This window comes from Micropterus salmoides, unplaced genomic scaffold, assembly GCF_014851395.1.
Source record: "Micropterus salmoides isolate LMB-PRFRI ecotype aquatic unplaced genomic scaffold, ASM1485139v1 Ms_hic_scaffold_19, whole genome shotgun sequence".
Taxonomy (NCBI): Eukaryota; Metazoa; Chordata; class Actinopteri; order Centrarchiformes; family Centrarchidae; genus Micropterus; species Micropterus salmoides.
The window spans coordinates 32258032-32280652 of NW_024041039.1; the positions used below are offsets into that span (position 1 = coordinate 32258032).

General features: G+C 40.8%; 1 protein-coding gene across 3 annotated transcripts; it reads left to right on the forward strand.

The window, feature by feature from the left end:
* Window positions 1-659: 659 nt before the first annotated feature.
* On the forward strand, window positions 660-12994 carry LOC119910725 (G-protein coupled receptor 135). 3 transcript variants are annotated; one of them, XM_038729511.1, is made up of 3 exons: window positions 660-1683; window positions 2574-2838; window positions 10838-12994. In XM_038729511.1, the coding sequence occupies exons 2-3, from the start codon at window positions 2723-2725 to the stop codon at window positions 12186-12188; spliced, it is 1467 nt and encodes a 488-aa protein (XP_038585439.1). In that variant the 5' UTR covers window positions 660-1683; window positions 2574-2722; the 3' UTR covers window positions 12189-12994. The 3 variants fall into 3 exon arrangements, with proteins under 3 accessions (XP_038585439.1, XP_038585440.1, XP_038585438.1); XM_038729512.1 differs by having other exon boundaries at window positions 660-1664; XM_038729510.1 differs by having other exon boundaries at window positions 660-2838.
* Window positions 12995-22621: the final 9627 nt, after the last annotated feature.

The following is a 22621-nucleotide window of genomic DNA, read 5'->3' on the forward strand; positions in this document are numbered from 1 at the left end:
GCAGGTCACCTGCTGCCCCCGTGTTCCTGCTCGACACCCTCTGCTGCAACGAATATTGTTACTAGTCCTGTTGTTGTTGTTATTATAATCATTAACATTACGATTGTTATCATTATCACTACTATAAATATCTGTACCATTTTTCATTTAGTCTATAGCAACATCACCTTTACTGTCTGTACCTCTGTGTGTGTATATTGTGTAGGCTGCCTCCCTCCCCTCTCTCTCTCCTTACATCCCTCTCTTTTTCTCTGTTCCTCTCCTGCTCTCTCTCTCTCTCTTTCACCCCAACCGGTCGAGGCAGATGGCCGCCCACCCTGAGCCATGGTTCTGCTCGAGGTTTCTGCCTCTTAAAAGGAAGTTTTTCCTTGCCTCTGTCTCCTAGTGCTGCTCTTGGTGGGAACTGTTGGGCTTCTGTAAATAACATCATAGAGTACGGTCTAGACCTGCTCTTTTATGAAAAGTGCTGTGAGATAACTGTTGTTGTGATTTAGCGCTATATAAATAAAATTGATTTGAATTAAAAATGAGTGCTAATATATAGAGAATTTATTGCAGTGTGAACCATAATTGATATATTTTTAAATGTGCAAAAACACATATGGACAATATTTCAAACTAAATGTAGAAGTAAACAGAAGGGGAGATGGCCTTGTTTGCTCAAATTTATATTTTGTCTTCAAAGTATAATTTGTGTGCTTGCGAAAGTCCCACTGCACCCTGAGGAATGTGGTACACATCTAACACCATAGTGGCATCATGAGGTGTTCTGAGCCATCACTTTGATGTGTCTCTAATGTTTCTTGGCTGCACAATTAACTTAGCTGATCTGCCAAACACACATGAAGTGGCAGTCTATCAAGAGGTCTTTGTTTAGGTCGACATCTCACTATATTTTAGCCAAATCATGAGTCCCAATGCTAATGATTTTAGTCTAATCTTAAGACTGTATGGATATAAAATGGGCCGTTTTAAAGACTTAAAGACCTTTCTCGTCTTGTTCATCCAGTGAGTTGAATCAACCTGGAGCCTCATGTCATTTTACAGGCAGGATGCAAAATCTATCAGCAGTTACCATAGCAACTGTATTACACGTCAGACGGAGCTGTGAGCACGTTCATGTGGAAGACGTGGTTTCTGAGCGGTAGAGAGACACTGGGATAGAGAGAGAGAGTGCGCTCGTCCAGAATCTCCTTCACATTTAGGATTTCTAGAGCAGCTTCGTCTTCTCACAGTGCTCTTCTCATGTTGATGGAGATATGGAGCAGCAGAAGCAGGGCTAGCTGTTCCAGGTCCTGACAGAGACCAGGGCGGTAGCCGCCGTCTCTCCTGATTTCTGTGTCGTCTTCCCGCTTCGCTAAGGAAACAGACTGACTTTCTTCACCTCTTCTTACTAAGAACTCCAAAGGACAAAATCTGAAGAGCACATGCAGCCTAACATGGGCTGTGACTGCTCTGAGTCAACAGTGAACAAAGCGACATGAAGAAAACATGAGCGCAGGAGAGACGCAGCGGAGGCTGCTGGGCAGAGTGGAACAAAATGACCGAAGTCTGATGGAACACGAAGGGAGGAACTAATACCGAATAAAAGGACTGTTGTGCCTAATTGGCGAGCATGCTTTTACGTCATGTGAATAGGACACAGGCCATTTTTAGGAATGAAGGTAAACCAATAACTTCCGGGTAAGTTTACTGCTCTTTTGAAGAATCAAAGTGAGGTGAAAGACTGAGGGCCCGCTCTGAACGCAGATACCTCCAAGCGTCTGAAAGGGCTTCAGTTAGGTTATGGCTACACCTTAAACAGCTACTATGCATGCTGTTTTTATTTTCAGGTTGAATGGTAGGCTCTCTTTCAGAACTGTAGAAGGTGAAGAATACCTGTAACTATTACACTACCATATCCCTATTTTAAGCATTATAGAAATGCACTGGTACTTCAGTATATCATATGTCAAAATATTCAAGAGAATTAGAAACTAGCACAAACAGTACAGTATACATAGCCCTGTTCTCCCCGTGTCTGCGTGGGTTCTCTCCGGGTGCTCCGGCTTCCTCCCACTTTCCGAAGACATGCAGAAAGGTCACCTAGGGCACCAATCAACTAAATTGTCCTTAGGTGTGAGCGTGAGTGGTTGTCTGTCTATGTGTGACCCTGTGTGCCCCGCCTTTTGCATGATGTCAGCTAGGATTGGCTCCAGCCTGCTGCGACCCCATAGGCAGGATAAGCAGTTGACGATGGATGTGTGTGTGTGTGTGTGTGTGTATGTGTGTGTGTGTGTATGTATATATATTGTGTACATATTATATGATGCTCTCTTGTGACCTCTTAATCATCAGAGCTGGGTGTCAGTAGTCCACCAGGGAGTTTTATGTATATACATATAATTTTCTCAATGTGTCGGGCATTATATTTTCGTAATCACTTTTCTTTACTTTTCCATTATTAACTTACAAAAACCTAGATATTGCACTATGTCAGTTTTGTCAGATCAGCCTAATAAATCAATGATAACCTATGAACACAGATTTGACTTCTCCTTGTCTTTTCCTTTCTTCTGTTGATGGATTTGGAGATAATGAAAATAGAAAACTACAAATGGATGAGAAGGAGTTACCAGCGGCTACGTTGGAATCCAGGAAACCAACACAGACCGAGTCTAATCTGAATCGATGTGTGTGAGACGAGGGGTGACTTTTGTTGTGTGGTTTTTATGATTCATCAATGGATCCGGCTGTTAGCACAGCCCTGCGGGGCAGCGGGGGCAGCAACTACACAGCTGATACCACAGGTCCAGGCTTCACCAACCAGCTGGGCACTGCCTCGCCTGTTGTGCCAAGGTAATTCTCTCTGTCATTCCACCATCTGTTTGTTCTGCTTTGAAAAAAGTTAGTCACGAATTCCATCAACCTAGTGGAAGGAATTGCCACAATGGAACACCTGCTTTCTACAGTGACCTATAACTGACAAAAGTATTTCTAACAGTCTAAATAGAGAAACTAACTAATGTTAGCAGATACAAATAGCAAGCAGAAGTGATTTCATATCTCAAATGTAGAGTAAACCGAAGGTCTTTAAAAAATGAAGACATCAGCCACAGGGCATCAGTGGTGTGGGTTACAGATTCTGGGCCTCCTGCTCCTTCAGAACCTGAAACAATAAACATGGTGAATTGAAAAGTATTAAAAGGAAATAAAGCAATTCTGCGAAAAAAATTAGGACTATCAAAAAGTATAACAAAGTCTTCAAGTATTTTTTCACTATACACCTCTAAAAATAGGTACGAACCGAAAACATTATTTTCGATCACAGTGTTCGAGTAAAGACTACACCCTACCCTAGTCTTCCACCCCTCACTGCTAATCGTTCAAAATATAATAGTAATAGTAATAATAGTTCATAGTGGGACTGGCAATCAGGATTTCTCCCGGTGGGCCGGTAGCTCTGTGGCCGCTTGAGCAGTTATACAGAAACAATTAAGATGCGCAGTTGGTAGCTGAAGTGGTAAGACAGAAGACAGAAGGGAGAAGATAAGCAGCGTTTGAGTTTGGCTAAGGAAAACGACACAGAAAATGGAACTGCTGTCCAACTGGAATTAATATTATAGGCCTACTAGTATTAGGTTATATACTGTACTATTATATGAAATTATAATGAACATAGTAACATCATATAATCTGATTAATCTAACATTGTACTATTATCTTAACATTATACTATAATATTATACTACACTCATTTATACTAGTTCCTCCTCCAGGTTGTGGATATTGCACCTGTAGTGCACACTATTATCTGTTTTACTAAAGTGATTGTTAAATATATATAAATATTTACAAAAATCAGCTTTAGGATGCAGAAAGCAGTTTTCTATTGCAATGTTCTGTGCTACACAGCCCACATCCCTAACTTTATCCATCTGAAAAAGGGGCCATGGCCTCTTCCTAAACTGGCTCCGTGAAAAGCTGATCAGGGCCCTTCTCTGTGACTGTGAGATTCTTCTTATTTTTGATCTGATCTGACCTCCTACATAAGATTCTGACTGTTTTTAGACGTCTGAATCACTGCACACATCTCAGATTTGTTTGATGATTCAAATAGGTCTGGGCCCTGTTCTTCCAATTGGCTTAAATAATTCAGGATAAATAATCCTCTTTATTCTTGTCCAGCTAATCTTTTCGTTTTTCTTCTTTTTTCAGCGATTTTTATCAGATTTTACTGCTATACATGCAGTTTTTATGTCCCGGTGACCAGTGAAAGTGCCTCTCTCCCCATTCATTCAGATAGGGGCCTGGATTGTCATTAATAAAACTGCACATAGAAAATACTCCTAGAGGTTGCATATTTCAAAACACAGGAAGTGTGTACACACAAAATTATTCTGATTAATAAAACAGTGCGCACGCACATCCTACGCCAAGTTCCCTTTATAAATCACAATCAACTTGAAATGTGGCGCATGTGAGGGAGCTCCATGTCCGACCCTTCAAACGCCCATAGTTGCCTATAAATGGTCAATGAAATGCCCCTCATTAATATTAATACGTCCTGACTGCAGGAAGAAAAGAAGGCAAACTCTGACAGAAAAGCTACAAAAAGAAATTTAAGTCAGTGTGACACTGACGTTCCTTTAGGTGAAGCTGAAGCTGTTTGGTGGGTAAAAAACGCACTTTAATGCAACACTTGTGCACCGGAGCTCCACCCCTTTATAACAGATCTGCAGGAAGGAGCATTCCTCCTCAGTAGTGACAGGGGGCATTCCACTTGTGTTTCAATTCAATTCAATTTTATTTATATAGCGCCAAATCACAACAACAGTTATCGTAGCACTTTTCATAAAAGAGCAGGTCTAGACCATACTCTGTGATGTTATTTACAGAAGCCCCTTTTAAGAGGCAGAAACCTCGAGCAGAACCATGGCTCAGGGTGGGCGGCCATCTGCCTCCACCAGTTGGGGGTGAGAGAGAGAGGGGGGGGGAGGGCAGGAGAGGAACAGAGAGAAAAAGAGAGGGATGGAAGGAGAGAGAGGGGAGGGAGGCAGCCTACACAATATACAATGAAAAATGGTACAGATATTTATAGTAGTGTTAATGATAACAATCGTAATGTTAATGATTATAATAACAATAATAACAATAGGACTAGTAACAATAGTCGTTGCAGCAGAGGGTGTCGAGCAGGAACACGGGGGCAGCAGGTGACCCGCAACCACAGATCCAGACTCCACAGCTCCAGAGCCAGAAACACCTGCAGGAAGTGATAGGAGGAGGGACGAGAGGGACGAGAAAGCACAAGACTACCGGAAAGGGGAGAAGTTGTGTTAGTAACATGCAATAATAGGATGAGGTTGCATACAGAGGGAGAGAAAGTAGAGGAGAGAGGAGCTCAGTGCATCATGGGAAATCCCCCGGCAGTCTAGGCCTATAGCAGCATAACTAAGGGATGGTTGAGGACTCACCTGAGCCAGCCCTAACTATAAGCTTTATCAAAGAGGAAAGTCTTAAGCCTGCTCTTCAATGTGGAGATGGTGTCTGCCTCCTGAACCCAAACTGGAACCTGGTTCCACAAGAGAGGAGCATGATAGCTGAACGCTCTGGCTCCTAGTCTACTTTTGGAGACTCTAGAAACCACAAGTAACCCTGCATTCTGGGAGCGCAGTGCTCTGGTGGGGTAGTAAGGTACTATGAGCTCTTTAAGATAAGATGGTGCCTGACCATTAAGAGCTTTGTAGGTAAGAAGAATGATTTTAAATTCTATTCTGGATTTTACAGGAAGCCAATGCAAAGAAGCTAAGACAGGAGAAATATGATCTCTTTTCCTGGTTCCTGTCAGAACACGTGCTGCAGCATTCTGGATCAGCTGAAGAGTCTTAACGGACTTTTTCGAGTAGCCTGATAATAAGGAATTGCAGTAATCCAGCCTAGATGTAACAAATGCATGGACTAGTTTTTAAACAGGATGTTCCTGATTTTCGCAATATTACGGAGGTGAAAAAAGGCGGTCCTTGAAATTTGCTTAATGTGAGACTTAAACGACATGTCCTGATCAAAGATATCTCCAAGATTCCTCACAGTGGTGCTGGAGGCCAGGGCGATGCCATCCAGGGAAACTATATCTTTAGATAATGCGTCACGGAGGTGCTTAGGCCCCAGAACAATAACTTCAGTTTTATCAGAGTTTAAAATTAGAAAATTACAGGTCATCCAGGTTTTAACATCCTGAAGGCACATTTGAAGTTTAGCTAACTGATGAGTTTCATCTAGTTTGATCGATAGATATAACTGAGTATCATCTGCATAACAATGAAAGCTTATGGAATATTTCCTGATAATATTGCCTAAAGGAAGCATATATAAAGTGAACAGGATTGGTCCGAGGACAGATCCTTGAGTAACTCCATGACTAACTTTGGCATGCATGATAAATAGGACTTAAACCAGCTTAGAGCGGTTCCTTTAATGCCAATGAAATGTTCCAGTCTCTGCAATAGGATCTGATGGTCAATGGTATCAAATGCAGCACTAAGATCTAATAAAACCAGTACAGAGACAAGTCCTTTGTCTGATGCAATAAGGAGGTCGTTATTTTCACCAGTGCTGTCTCTGTGCTATGATGAGCTCTAAATCCTGACTGAAAATCCTCAAATAAACTATTGCTCTGTAGAAAGTCACACAGCTGTTTAGCAACTGCTTTCTGAGTTTAGAGATAAGTTGGTGCCAGTTGAGGGCAGGTCTTGGTGAATTTTGTCTCTAATAGCTAGAATTTTATCATTAAAGAAGCTCATGAAGTCGTAACTACTGAGAGCTATGGGAATACTTGGCTCAATAGAGCTGTGACTCTCTGTCAGCCTGGCTACAGTGCTGAAAAGAAACCTGGGGTTGTTCCTATTTTCCTCTATTAATGACGAGTAGTACGCTGCTCTGGCATTACGGAGGGCCTTCCTATAAGTTTATAAGTTAAGACTATCTTGCCAAATTAAACGAGAATTTTCCACTTTGGTGGAACGCCAATTCCTCTCAAGTTTTCGCGATATTTGCTTTAATTTGCGAGTTTCAGTATTATACCATGGAGCTAACCGTCTTTGTTTTATTATTTTCTTTTTTAGAGGGGCTACAGAGTCGAGTGTCATTCGCAGCGAGCCTGCAGCACTATCAACAAGATGATCGATTTGGGAGGGACTGAAACTAGCATAGGAGTCCTCCGTTACTTTGTGACTTGATAATGAATTTAGAGCTGATGGAATCGCATCCTTAAATTTAGTTACAGCACTATCAGACAGACATCTTGTATAGAAATTTTTGCCCAATGGCGTGTAGTTCAGCAATACAAACTCAAAAGTTATCAAACAGTGGTCGGACAAAGAGGGATTCTGTGGGAACACCACTAAATGTTCAATTTCAATACCATACACCAAAACAAGGTCGAGGGTGTGGTTAAAACAGTGAGTCGGTTCATGAACACTCTGAGAGAAGCCAATGGAATCTAACAGAGAGATAAACGCAGTACTGAAGCTGTCATTCTCAACGTCCACATGAATATTAAAATCCCCTACAACAATAACTTTGTCCGTTTTAAGGACTAAAGTTGACAAAAACTCTGCAAATTCAGAGTACGGACCAGGTGCTCGGTACACTATAACGAAGAGAATTGGTTGCAGTGATTTCCAACTTGGGTGTGAAAGACTAAGAACAAGGCTTTCAAATGAGTTATAGTTTAGTTTAGGTTCAGCTGATTAGTAGGGTAGAGTCGAAGATAGCTGCAACTCCACCTCCTCGGCCTGTGCCTCGAGGAATGTGAGTATTAATATGACTGGGAGGGGTGGATTCATTTAGGCTAACATATTCTCCATCACCCAGCCAGGTTTCAGTAAGACAAAATAAATCAATATCATAATCTGATATTAGTTCATTTACTAGTACACCTTTAGAAGAGAGAGATCTGATGTTTAAGAGTCCACATTTAACTCTCCTATTCGTTTGCACTATTGCTCTTTGGTGGTTTTAATTTTTATGAGGTTTTTATGTACAGTTCCTCTTCTGTTTACCTTTGATTTAAATAATTTCGATGGTCGGGGGGCAGACACCATCACTATAGGATTTTCACTAAGTAACTCCTGAAATGGAGGAGCAGAGAAGTGTGTTAGACTGCGACTCTGCGTAGGGTTTTGGGTGGGTAACTGCTGAAAAAGAAGGGCAGAGAAGTGTGTTAGACTTCAACCCTTCCTCCTGGTCTCAACTCTGGGTTGTCATGGATTTGGTCCACTAATAAACTTGGCCAGATTTCTAGAAATGAGAGCTGCTCCTTCCCAAGTGGGATGGATGCCGTCTCTCCGGATCAGACCAGGTCTTCCCCAGAAAGTCTGCCAATGATCAACAAAGCCCACATCGTTTGCTGGACACCACCTCGACAACCAACGGCGGAATGACGACATGCGGCTATACATGTCATCACTGGTCAGATTTGGCAGGGGTCCAGAGAAAACTACGGTGTCCGACATTGTTTTTGTATAGGGGCGGTTGTGGCTCAGGAGGTAGAGCGGGTTGGCCCTTAATCGGAAGGTCGGCGGTTCAATCCCTGGCTCCCCCTGGTTCCTTGGGCAAGATACTGAACCTACAAACATCTGATAACAATATATGAAACTATGCACTTGTAATTACTTGACTGAGGCAATGAAAACGGCATCAAGTTGCACTGCGTTCTTTTCAAAAACAGATATCTGTCTCTAAATGATGTTTTTTATTGAGCGCTTCAGTGAAAATCAATCAAATGCTTTTTTATTCAGAAAGGCTTTCATCTGTTTGGCAAATAAAATAATATTATTAATTATATTATTATTATACAGTGTTTCCTCTATATGCGTTGCTGCTGAATCACGACTGCCACTACTAAAATTTTAAAACTTTGCGCTCCAAATGTTTTCACTTACACGCTGTGCGAGCACGGCAGCACTCAATGCTCGGCTTGCTTCCTCTCCTCGTTCTATGCAGAACATACGTGACAGATGGTGTTATAAGAGCAGCGTAACTCTGAATCAGTGTTTGAAAGTGACGGTGAACGCGAGCGGAGGAAAATATTCTGGCAGTAAATATACGGTGTCTGTTACAGTGCCAGCTTCTCAAGACCAAGAAAAGTCTGTTGTTTCCCACCTGCTGGAAAAGTGAAGCCGGTTAGCGCTAAGTTAGCTAACATCTCCCCTTCAGACTGCGCAGCTGAGCAGGAAAACTTCTACAGCAGCTACAGAGCTGCTATGTAACTTAACATTAGCTCAATTTATAGAAAGTAACTGGTAGCTGTATTTTATTACTGCCTACTTGTCCAATGTTCAGAACATCAGGTACAAACTGAGACTAAACTGACTCTGTCCTGTACAGACTGACTAAATTATTTTTCAGTTTTCAGTCTGAAAAAGGGGTTTTGGAAAAAAAAGGACGGAGGTGACCGGAGGAGCCGAGGTTAGCAAAGCTAATAAGTGATGCAAACTAGTCCTTTTAAGCTGATGAGGAGACGTTTCTTTTTGGATTTTAATGTGCAAATAAAATGCACCTCAGAAGGGAGGAGGTTTCTCATGTTGCCTGTTTTTTATATTAATGTCTACAGATAAATGTCAGAAGCTGTAAAATGAAGACACAAAAGGCAAACATGAACAGTCGTATCGATAATGATTCTGGAGGTCATATTAACAGGGCTTTAGGGAGTGATGCCCAAAACATGCTGTGCCATCACTGTAAAATCACTGTGGATCAACAGAACCAACCAAATTACTCTCCAGATCTAAAGGTTGTAGTTCCTCCAGTAGGCTGATCTTTGGTTATTTATTATCTGCTCTAGTTTTTCCAACTCTTTGTTCAGCGATATTATATGAAATTACATATTTTTCATTGGAAAACATAAAATTTTCTTGGGGGAGGACCCCCAAACATTAGCTCACATTAAACTGGGAAAACACTGCAGTTTTAAGCTATACTAATGTGCATCACATTGCTCATGGACACAAGAGCAATGTTGCTGAGACATGTTGTGTTGGGGTTTTATATTCAGAAAAAGAATTTGCTTCACCTCCGCTGCTACGACTCCATCCTAGGGGAAACACTGAAGTTGACTTTTTTTGTGAAGTGTGACTATTTTGCGGTGCGGTTTGTCCTGCCCCAGCTGCTGAAAAAAAGAAAATCCTAGAGGACACACTTTTATTATATTTTATTATTATAAGTTTTATTGGCTATAAAAACACTACCAGTTAGCTAGAAATATTTTCATTTATTTTATTTGAATGTGGTTAGAACAAGTGATGATGGCGCATGACTTATGAGGTTTTCCCTGACCTGCAGACTCATAACAACTATAGTAAGTAAAATGAGTAAAGAATGCCACATGTTCTGGCTCCTTTGGTCTTCTAACAGTCAGAATCTTTTAGTTGAGTTTGTCTTTTTACTCACAGTATCTGAAACTTCATTCTTTAATGTAGACATTTATTTTGTTGTATATTTGATCGTGTAACTCTTCAGAATTAGAATCAGATGATCAACAGATTATACTGATTTCTCAAATATACAGATAAATCAAAAGGATTGGCAAGCATATTTCATCAACTATCAGAATCAGACCATTTATATTTAATCATATATAATGTAAATGGTTTATTTTAATAAATCATCACTGTGTTTTTGTCCAGATTGAGACGCGAGTCTGCACAGAGACAGATTAAAATGGCCCCATGGCACTCACCCCTAATGAAAAATATTTTTTGGGGAAATGCAAGAAATGCTGTTAATAAATGTGACATGATATCATTTCAGACTATGCTGATTGTACAATGATTTGGCCCTCTTTATTTTTTTTTAGGGTTGTTTCTATAGTGACCAGCTTAGTGACTGCCACCACAGGGGCCACAGTGGGAAGCACGGGAAACCTATCGGCATTCAGAGACCAAAGAGGGAGCGCGCACAGTCAAATCCATCAGCCATCAACACCGTTTGTGCTGAGTGCTGCTGAGAGTAATTCTGTCCTGCAAGGCATCACAGTGGCAGCTCAGGCCCTGGTACTCCTCTCCATCTTCCTACTCTCCAGCCTCGGTAACTCAGTAGTTGTCGTTGTCATCATCAAACATAGACAGCTTCGAACAGTGACTAACGCTTTCATCATGTCGCTGTCGTTGTCTGATTTCCTCACAGCTGTTCTATGTCTGCCGTTCTCCTTTGTCATGCTCTTCAATAAGGACGGTGTCTGGATGTTTGGGGATCGTTTCTGTGTGGCCAATGGCTTTTTTAACACCTGCTTTGGTATCATCTCTACCCTGACTATGACTCTGATCTCATTTGACAGGTACTACGCCATTGTCAGACAGCCACAGGCTAAAATAGGACGCCAGAAAGCAGCTCAGTTGTTGGTAGCTGTGTGGTTAATTGCTGTCATTTTCTCTCTCCCTTGGTATCTGTTAGTCCAGACACCTACAGAAATCCACAAGCGAGGTTTCTGCCACTGTATGTATGTGTTCCACTCTGGGACCTCACACATGGGGACGGCTTATAGCATCTGCCTTATTGTTGTGTGTTATTTACTGCCCTTCTCCCTCATGTGTTTTTGTCATTATAACATCTGTAAGACAGTTCGTCTCTCTGAAATCCGAGTCAGGCCAGTGACCACATATGCATACTTACTGCGATTTTACAGTGAAATGCGAACAGCCACCACAGTTCTGATTATGATTGTTTTCATCATTTTTTGCTGGGGGCCATATTGTTTAATGGGGTTGGTAACAGCAATGGGGGACTACACGTTCAACCCTGCAATGGACACGGTGGCTATCTGGCTAGCCTGGGCAAATGGAGCAATCAACCCTCTGATCTACGCCATGAGGAACCCCAATATATGTATGTTACTGGGGCGGAGCAGAGAGGAGGGCTATCGGACCAGAAATATTACTGCGTACCTCTCTAGCCAAACCCAGAACCGTGAGATTCAGCTTAACCAGGCAGAAAGGATAAAGGACCGCTATGTGAGTCGTGTAGGGGTGAATAATAACAGTCGGCTGTCAAGTTCAAGTCCTGGAAAAGGAGGAGCAGGAGGGGAGGTGGCAATGTGGGCCTGTAAAAACCCTGCTGTGTTCTTCTGCAGGGATGTCCAGCCTGACACTGCAACACCACCCAACTCTGTCAGCGCTCCAAAGATGAAGACAGCAGACACCAGCCTGTGACATTGTGGAAGCATTCTTAACCGTCTAATGATTGTTTTCATCATTTCTGTATTTGTTGTTGTGGATCTAGAGAATGCAGTTTGTGACATTTTTGGAAATATGTGTCTCTTTTGATCAGATTTTGTTCCAGGAATCAAAAGGATCATCTGAGTTGTTCATATACTTCCATTACATTGCAGAACGGTTTGAGGGAAGACAATGTTAAGATGGTGAAAACTAGATTTAAGCAGGTGTACAATAGCTAATGACAATTCCATCAATTCCACCTGAGGGCCTCTGGAACCTCCTCAGTGATTAAGCATGGAAGGGGACGCAAACAATTCTGTAGAAAACCATGATAAGTTTGTTTCTGCTATAAAGGTCTTCATGTCAAATATTATTTCATTTTTTAAATTTTTTATTTATTTAAAAAAGATATATATAATTTACATTTCATATGTAAATGCAGCATATAGATTTTGAAAACTGATAAAATATCTGCTAAACCTTCAATGCTTAAAACGTATACTGTGCATGTCATTTTCAGATTGTCCTCCCCAGACAAATGACATCATCTGTCTTTTGTTTAAGTGCTTAACACGACCTCAAGTTACACTTTACTTTCACGTCTTACCATTCCTGTAAAATTCGCCTAAAACGCCTATCCAAGGCATTCCAGAAATAGACTGTTCTTGAACCATTTGGAGTAAATTAATTGTTTTGGGCTTCTCTGAAAGATAAAACTCTGAATTGTCTAAACCAACAGTCAGAATCACTGTAAGTGCTACTAGAATTGATTAAAATAAATTTGAACACACTAAAAGTAATACTTTTTTCATTTCCGCTTGAAGATGTTTGCTAACACATGAATGCAGACAACTATAGCTGGGAAGTATTAGCTGGAAAGCACTGTGAGGCCACAGTATGAAGCTTTACCAAGTCCAAGTTTAATGTCTATGTCTAAGCATATTTTTTTTTTTTTCAAAAATAGCACCACCCCTTGGCATCAAGGTAGATTTACGCAGATGTGTTTTTTTGCTGGTAGATCATGAACTTCATAGTTGAAGCTAGAGCGTCGTTATTTTCAGAATTTTATTGGCTACAAGAAATGCCTGTCATCGGCACAATTGGTTACTATTGGCTTGGCTATCCACAAAATAATAGGGACTGGCACTACCTTACAGCACGGGCTCTCACTGGCTGGGGACAGCACATGTGAGCTCCAATTGGGTCGAATTAAGTGTCAGCTGAAAGGTCAGAGTTCAGCAGCCATTTTGAATACAAGATATCGGCTGTATTCGGAACCGCCTACTACATACTACTGGCAACTGCAGTATGCAGTATGTACTGTATACTGCATACTGTTTGAGGTATAGTATGTAGTATGAAACTGATAAATAGACTTATTTTGCAGCATGCTAGGCCAGGCTTTACTAGTTTCCGGTTTTCAAAATCGGAACAATAAGAGGAATATAAATGTAAGAAGGCCGACCTCTTGAAACGTATTCTTTTTAAAAAATCTTATGTATGAGAACAGGGCTGCAGCCGATCTGTAGCAGAGGATTATTATTATTTATTATATAAAATAAAAGCAAGTACTATAACCACAACTGTAACATTACACTAACAATGTAATGGCTATTTAGAATAATGATAATAATAAAGCGACAACAGCCCCCTTTCATACCGCTATTGTTGTTTATTTTTTTATCAAAGTGCTTCTACCTTACACAAGCCTGCCCATCACGAGCCAGATGTCTCTGGATAAAAGTTAAAACGTTACAACGTTACTCAGACTGTAATGACAGAATAACAGCGGTACAGACATTTAAACTGTCTCACAGCTGCGGGTCTTTCCTCTCACGTTGTTGCTGGACTCGTCTGCTCCGTGAGCAGACCGGAGCTGACTGGCCAGCTCGTTAGCTAACCCCGTGGGTTGCGTCATTTTGTAACGCGTCTATAGACTGTAGAAAAGAAATGGACTTAGATATTGTGACGTCACCCGTTGGTTTTTGGACTGCCGTTGTGAAGCCTCAAGTTTTACCATATTTGGAAGAGACTGGAGCCAACAGCTCTGTGTGGAGCTAGCTAGTTTGCTTAGCTAGATGCATCTGTAATTGACATTAACTGTCATTTTAAATAGGATGATAATTTTGTCTAGCGAAAAACAGGCTTAAAGAAAACACTCTCACACTATAGCGCCTTTCTAGTCTTTTCGACCACTCAAAGCGCTTTTACACTACATCTGCATTCACCATTCACACACTGAGCCTGAGTGCTCAAATGGAAACTAACATTCACACACTGGCGGAACAGCTATTCAGTATCTTGCCCTCAGTATCTCGACATGCAACCAGGGGGAGCCAGGGATTGAACCACCAACCTTCCAACTAACTGCCAACCCACTCTACCTCCTGAGCCACAGCTGCCCACGTTTCTCTGTACTCACCAGAGAAAGTGAACAGCCAACTCCTAATAAGCTTTTTCAACAGCGCTGGTTAAATTTACACAGTTCCGTGGGTATGAGTCACTCTAGCCTGATTGATAGGTTGCCATGGTAACAACTTGTCAATCACAGAAGCCCTGAAGCATACTCATGTTTTATGGTCTATTTTCCTCTAAGTGGGGATAATTTACTAAGCAATTGAGACCATAAACTCATTAGGAAAGTGTTTACTGAGGTAATAAATCAGCTGAGAAGTTTTACCATTATTTCTAATGGAGTGGGACTTCTTTTTACAACCAGAGGAGTCGTCCCCTGCTGGCCGTTCAATAGAATGCAGGTTTAACGGACATCTGCGTTGGCCTCGCTTCTCAGACCAGAAGCTTCCCACTTGCACGCGTAATAATGCTCGCCTTTGCGGCTAGTGTGGCACACCCTTAAACTAAATATGAAATCAAAGTAATGTTAGAGAATGTCCAGGCAGTGAATGGACTTAAATTGTTACAGTGATGTAGAGACAGTGCACAGTGAAAGCGTTACGTATGAAAGGTACATTTGTTACAGATTAATAACTTACCACTTTGAAACTCTTGCTCCGGTCTAGATTGCGAACAGTGGTGGTTCTAGACCCATTTTATTGAGGGGGCCAGGCTGGGGCCAGTTGTTTTGTCTGAGGGGCCCATTCAATCCAGGACAAAGGAGAAAAAGACAATGTTCAAGCTGTCAAAATGTCTTGTTTAGTATATAATGTAATGTTTCAGTAACTTAGTTATTTGTTTCAGTAACAGGATCTTTTCAGTAACTTAGTTATAGTTTTATTAAATTACATTTTACAAAAAAAACTTTCCTGTTAAATTTAGCTCAAGTTACAGTACATTCTTTGATGCAACACTTATTTGTAAGGCTTAATGAACAGTAGAAGCTCTAGTGTACTAGACATTCTCTGGATCCCAGTTTGTATTTTGTATCCCACTATAACTTTTGCTAGGAAACAACAAACTTCTCCATATTCACTCCTGTTATTAGTCCTGATGTGAAGTATACACAAAATTACATACTTGATAGTAGGCCATCACCTGTGCTTTATAAAGGGGGGATACGCTTTATGGCAGGTTGAAAAACCGTCTGAAATAAAATGTATGCCACTATAACTTTTGCTAGGAAACAACAAACTTCTCCATATTCACCCGTTATTAGTCATTGGCAGAGTCATATTAGTCTCTGCAAAAGCCTCGTTGATAAAACAACACTAAAACGATAGATGAAACAATCCACGTGTTATAATTTTCATTTACTTTCGTGAAGTTGAAAGTCCACCTTCACCGTTGAATGCACGCACGCTCCCGCGGCAGGGGGAACACTTTCTATCAGGGATAACTACCTTGCACCGGACAGTGGCGGTGTAACGTCCTAAAGGATCCCACTAGTTCAGACACATTTGTTCTGCCTTTCGCATCAGCGCCATCGCGTCGCATGGAAGATATATTACTATGATTATTGTAGACTTTTCGTTCAGAGGGGGGCCATCGCGGGTCCAAAGTCTGTGTTTCAGGGGCACTGGCCCCCGTTGGCTCGTCACTTGTGCATTGGTGTTGATGATTGCGTGGCATTTCGGCATTTTGGTTGTTCGCTGCACGGCGGTGGGGTGCTGGGTGGGGGGGCACTGGTCTATGTTGTGTGCGCGCCGCGGTCGGTCCGGGCGCTGCTCTTCCGCGGGTTACGCTTTTTGCGTTCCGTCGGCATTACATTGTCAACTGGCATTTGCGTTTGCATCGCGGTGCATCTGGGAGTCTTTGTTTTTTTTTGATTGATTTATTCTTTTTCTGTCTCCCGCCCCTATTGGCTACTGGGGTTCTTGCCTGCCTGTTACAGTCGTGGCGTCCCACTCTCACTAACAACTACATTCTTTAACAGGCTTATGCGCACACACATGTACACACACACATACAGACACATTCACCCACACGCACACAGACACACACAGTCTCACACATAGACACAAACAAATTTAGGTTGTCCCTGGTAGAATTATTCCTGATGCTTTTCTTTCAGTTATTTATTTAAATTAATTATTATTCCAGCTCTCGTGGCTGTGCTGTGTTGCTTATTTAGTGTGTGTGACTGTTTCTTGTTTTCATTTTTCTCTTAGTTGTCTTACTATGTCAGCTGTTTATTGCTGCTGTTTGGCTGGTTGTCTTTTACTATTATTATTTTTATTGTTTGTTTTTGTTTGTGTTTGTTGTGTTTTTCTCCTCCCCAAGCCCCCCTCTCTGTTCTATTGCAGGTTTCGTTGCTTTCTGCAATTGGTGTTTCCCACAGCTTTTCCCTGTTGTCCCCACCTTCCATCCCCCTTCTCTTACAGGTGTTGTCCTTTCTCTGTGCTGTCTGTTTGTGCCCCCCATCCCCGTGTCTGCCCCCCTGTCCGGCCCGGTGACAAATCAATACATAATTAAATAAATAATAAAACAGACAAAGGAGTATATTAATACTCTCTTGTTAAAGTAAAATCTGTCTGGCACAATATGGTATCCAGCTCATCATTCTTGCGTGCACGCAAATATACGACAAACACAGAAATACACACATGCATCCATTCCTACCATCCACCTGTGGAAAGCACCAGGTCCACAAGCCTGCTGAGAAATCATTTCCCGAGCAAGCAAGCGAGGCAATTCCGTCATAGCGAGGAGGAAAAAAGGGTTTTTTAATGGGGAAAAATGGGACGCAGGGGAAGAGTTAGCAGTAGCAGCCAAGATAATTGGCAACTGTATGGGTACAAGATTAAGATTCATGGGTAGGACCACACATGAGGGCTGGAAACTGGTATGCGCTGGAGGCATGAAAGATATGAGGCAACATTTTGACTGGCCTGCTGCCTTAATTGATAGAGTGCCATCCCAGATGCAGCATAAAAAAGAAAAACTGTCAAAGAATTTCACTCACCCGTATAATGGAGGCTAGGGTGGATCCCAACACCTGGGCACGAATTGAGAAGGACAGAGAGAGAGAAAGGGATGGAAAGGGGGGAAAAGAAAGTGGTAGAAGCCCAGAGGCAAGAGAGATGGGTTTTCATGTAGAAGGTCAGTGAGTCCTATCAGCAGACATGCTGGAAAATGGTTTGTAAGGAAAGCGTGTGAGTTACACTCTCCCACTCCTCACCAACTACCCTTGAGGAGCCTTTCAGCAGTTTGTTACTCACAACTGCCCCAGTGGAGCTGCTCAGTGGCCCACAGCAGAAGACATACAGTAGCTTCTGCTGTGAATGTGAAACTGTATGAAAGTGGAGTAAGGTGTTGTAGGGAAAGTGCATGGAGCCAAGTTGACATTTCCTTGATACAGTCACATTTTTTACACAATGAATACCTATCAGATACTTGATGCTTTATGAAGACAAAAACCACCCAAAGGGGAGAGCTGTAGAATACCTAATACTTTATATTATGAGTCTTTCTAGTAGCAATTTGGAGGTTCACCACTGGTAAATACCTGAACCACTGAACTGATTGTGATTCATGCTATAGTGGGAATGGTTGAGAATATAAAGTAAGTTGTGCTCAATTGCTGAAATGAAATAGATCAAAAGTGAGGGAAGATGGAAAAATAGCTGACAGGAGATGAGAAAAACAAAGGTAGAGTCAGATATTAAAGGTTGTTCATTTAATAACTAAGTATCAATGAGTCTGTACAGTATCCATTTCCATGAAGTTTCTGAAGAATTACTCCATTTGTGAGAGGACTGGCCTCTGGGTTGAACACTGCATTTTGCATTATGTGCCACGCAGATTTGGTCATGTTAGATTGTTTTTTTCTGCAAGTAATCATCATTACTTGGTTTTCGTCAAGAAGTGGGAAATTGTTGTCATTCTGAGAAATAACACTAATGCAGTAGCACTGATGTAAGATTACTTACAATTCATTGACAATGATATCTAAATCTGATATGTCTTAGCCTCATCCCCTCTAAAACAAAGGAACTGGTTGTTGATTTCCGTAAAGATATTTACATTATCCCCACTCTGCTAGTCAATAACCAGCCAATAGACTTGGTTGACTCATATAGATACCGCGGGACAATAGTTGATCACAAACTTACCATCCAACCTAAGCGCCCCTTTTTTCAGATCAAGTGTCACAGACTTCAGTCTCACCAGTCAGTATTGATAGCTTTTTACAAAAGTTTCATTGAATCTGTAATAATGTTCAATATATCAGTCAGGTTTGGGTCTCTAACATCCATTGCAACTCACTAATCAAAATTATAACAATGAGCAGTAAAATAATTGGAGTGGTGCAGGAACCATTTATCGCCTTTGCTTCTGAGAGTTTTTTACACGACCACAAATGGCCACTTTTCAGAAAAATATAAAGATATATTGTAGCATTGGAACAAACAACAGCCTGGACTGTGTGTGTTGTGTGATTAGTTAAAGGTAATTTTCTTTCTTTGATCATTATTAGCCTTCTCTAGATGTAAGGCACGCAGAGGTATTGTTTAGTTCTGCTGTCCCATCACTGTGTGAGTCTAAATCATAATAAACCAAATTTGATCTCAAAAAAAAACCCAACTTAAGTCATTACTAGTGTTGTGAAATTAATTAATGCATAATAATTGTAATAATCGTGGAACTGTGATTATTTCTCTGACAATAATCGTACCAACAAAATATGTAATCGTTGCATCCCTACTTCTCTCCCATTCTGCACTTTGATTACGATGCAGTCATTTGGAGGGGAGGTACTGAAGCTTGCCAGGATCACAGACCTCTGCCTCGCACATTTATTTCATTAATGATCAGCCATTACTGGTTCACATGTTGACATCGTTGCCAAAATTGTGTTGCAATATTCAGTCACATATTTCCAAATGGACCTCTGAGCTTGCTAGGCTGAGAGATACTGAATGAAGTTCAGATAAAGGTAATTCTACATATTCTCTGTCTGCTGGGCGTAAACAGTTGCTGACAACATGGGTTGGGAAGCTGAAGGCTGAATTACCCTTAAGGCCCTCCAAACTTTGCCTTTATTTTCCTGATGACCAAATGTATAGTTCTATTATTCCTAAAACTAGGAAATGGAAATCAAAGAAACATATAAAGAAATGGTTAAAGAAAAAAACAAAGTTGGTAAAGATATTTTGTTGCAGCTTTTTGCACGTCCTTGCCACCTGTTTTCAGTTCAGTGTGGAAAATGGCATACTGTATTTATGAAGAAAGGGCATTAGTGGATTCCGTGTCTGTGAAGTCAACCCTATCAGTATAGTGGTTTGTGATTTTACTTAAAGTAACCATTTCAATCAAAAATAATGACTGGCCTGCAGTTTTAAATGATAACAACCATCTTTTTTTTTTTAAAGTGGGACAGCATTTGTTGATCAGGGTAAGTTCACATCCTGTACTGAGCCCTAAAGGCCATCTTTCTTTGAAGATTGTTACCCTGCAGGGCTATTTAAAGACAAAGACCACCACGACAGGAGATCTGACAGAGGACAGCACCCTCTTTTAATAGTGTTAAACGCAGCCGGCCTAGACTAGTGCAACATTTGAGGTTATGTGGATGTTAAATCCTCTCATATATCAGAGTTAAGATGATGTTACCATTTTGACGTTTGACCCTTACCTGAAATTACCTAAAAATTCTAATTCAGAATTAACCACATTCTGTTTCCTGCCTACTCATTAATTTCTCTCTCACTTTTCTGAAGCGTAAAACTCCCTGTCTTGTTAATAATAATAAATAAAAATAGTAAACTGTAAACTATATGTGTGTGTGTGTGTGTGTGTGTGTGTGTGTGTGTGTGTGTGAGTGAGTGAGTGAGTGAGAGAGAGCACAGTGGATGATAAAATTCATGAGAGCAAAATAAAATAAAAATCACAATAAAACATAACATTGACTACGTAGAATTTGAGAACAGATAAAAAGAGAATAAAAACCTTAAAATAAACAGGCAGCTCTTCAGTTTCTCAGGGACTTAAAAGAAGACATTCACTCTGACAGCCTGATTTCCTCAGGCCCCGGGGCCCTGACAGCAAAAGCTCTGTCCTCAGGGCTTGATGGTCTCCCAGTTGACCTATATAAACATTTTAAAGAGAAGTTGGTAACCCCTCTGTATGATATGTATCTAGAATCCTACAATAATGGCTCTTTCTGCCTCAATGAGAGAGGGTAAACTACATTTTACTAGATGTATATGTATATGGATTTAACAAAAAGGTGCAGATCAAACATTTTTGATCACTGAGTAAGCTTGTAGAAGAATGGAAAGTGACTTACAAATCAAATAATTTTTTCCTTGGGTCCTGGTCTCTGTCTATACCTTCACTCATTAAGGGGACATTATCATAATTGTAATGAATCTATAGTTGAATTGTTTACAAGAGAATGTTTGACTGATTTTTGGAGAATGATAAATTCCATTACTACCCAATATACTTGGTTTAATGCATCTAATAATGCTCAAGAATTGAGAAAATGATGTGTCTAAGTAAGAAATCTCAGCATCACCACTAACTGATCTTTGTTTAACCTCCTGTGTGACTTTATCCCATTTTTTGCAAATAAATTAAACAACTTGTTTATTTGGAAATGTCTAATAGAGAATGGGAGTGGTTAAAATTTAAATTTAGACAGGTAAGAGTGAAGATAAGTCAGTACTGTTCTAATGTAATTAAACAGTAAGTAAACAATATTATTTGTAAGAAACATTTATATGTGAGCTTGTTAGATTGAGGAATTGGAAAAGAACTCTTCTTATGTTTTAGTCTGTAAAAGCGAAGACAAACTAAAAAGAAATTTCATTACTGGTGTGATTATTGAAAACTCTGATCTTGTAAACAAGGAAATAAGAGTTTTCTATAGCAATTTGTATAAATCCAACTTTTCTAACTTAACAACATGAGGGATGGCGAATTTAAACAACATTTAGCGGAGCTTCGAATTAAAGAATTAGACAAAGCAATTTATTTATTTTTGCCTATTATCTATGCTTGAAGATTATGATCTACTGTGTATTTTCTTTGTTCCTATTCTTACAAAGAATTGTCATGATATTTTTTATGTATGTATTTACCATGAGATCCGTCTGTTCGGCCACAGCTGGATGGTTGTATGACAAGAAGAAAGTTTGTAGTCTCTTCATGATACACACAGAACAGATAATTTAATATAAAATATGGTGACATAAAATAAACAATATATACTACAGTTATTTAGGGACAGGACAGTTTGCTCTGCCTCAAAAATTATCGGCTGCAAATTCACCCCATCTCTTACCTCTATGAGACCTGCATTCAGCGCAGAAGTCTAAAAATACTACAGGATTCCGCTAACCCTGCCAACCTCCTTTTAATAATTCTCCCCTCAGGGAAAAGACTCAGGGCCATCAAAATTAAGGCACCCCGTGTCCTCAATAGCACTTACTGCAGAATTATTAAATCACTAATTAGCTCTCCAATTCTGCATCAGCACCTTACAAATGCAAAAACTAAACTGTAACTTGTAGTTACTGTACTCCTAAGCACCTGACATTTTATGTTTATTCTTAGTTTTATTTTGCACTAGACCCTACTTTGTTTTACTTAATGTACTTCTAAGCACCCAATGTTTTATTCTGATTTTGCACTACACCCGAGCAGGCAACAAATCCTTGCTCAGCAGCCTCCCAGCGAACACAGCATGAAGAGGACTGAACACAGCCTCAAAGTTCAACAGGGAGTCCAGTACTGAGCTGATTTACACAGAGCCTTATGATGGATAGATTTACTTTTTACCAAAGCGCTAACTGCTGCCTAGCTGCCTATCTGCCTGTATCTGTGGCTAGTTAGCTCGGTCGGTTAGCTATGCTGGTAGCGGTTCTAGTAGCTTACTCAGCCGCGGGGTGCCAAGAGCCAAACCTGGCAAGAAAACCACCTCAGGACTGTATTCCTAGTGGTCAAACTGGCCTCTGCTGGTCTCGGAGGCTGTGCTCAGTCCCGGTCCAGTTGCCGTGTTCACTCACTGAGAGCTGGAAATAGTC

What these genes read in the sequence shown, in the direction of transcription:
- LOC119910725 (XM_038729510.1), top strand. Translation starts at nt 2,723, where the DNA reads ATGGATCCGGCTGTTAGCACAGCCCTGCGGGGCAGCGGGGGCAGCAAC. An exon ending in GCCTCGCCTGTTGTGCCAAG is followed by an intron (nt 2,839 to 10,837) that starts GTAATTCTCTCT and finishes ATTTTTTTTTAG; the next exon opens with GGTTGTTTCTATAGTGACCA.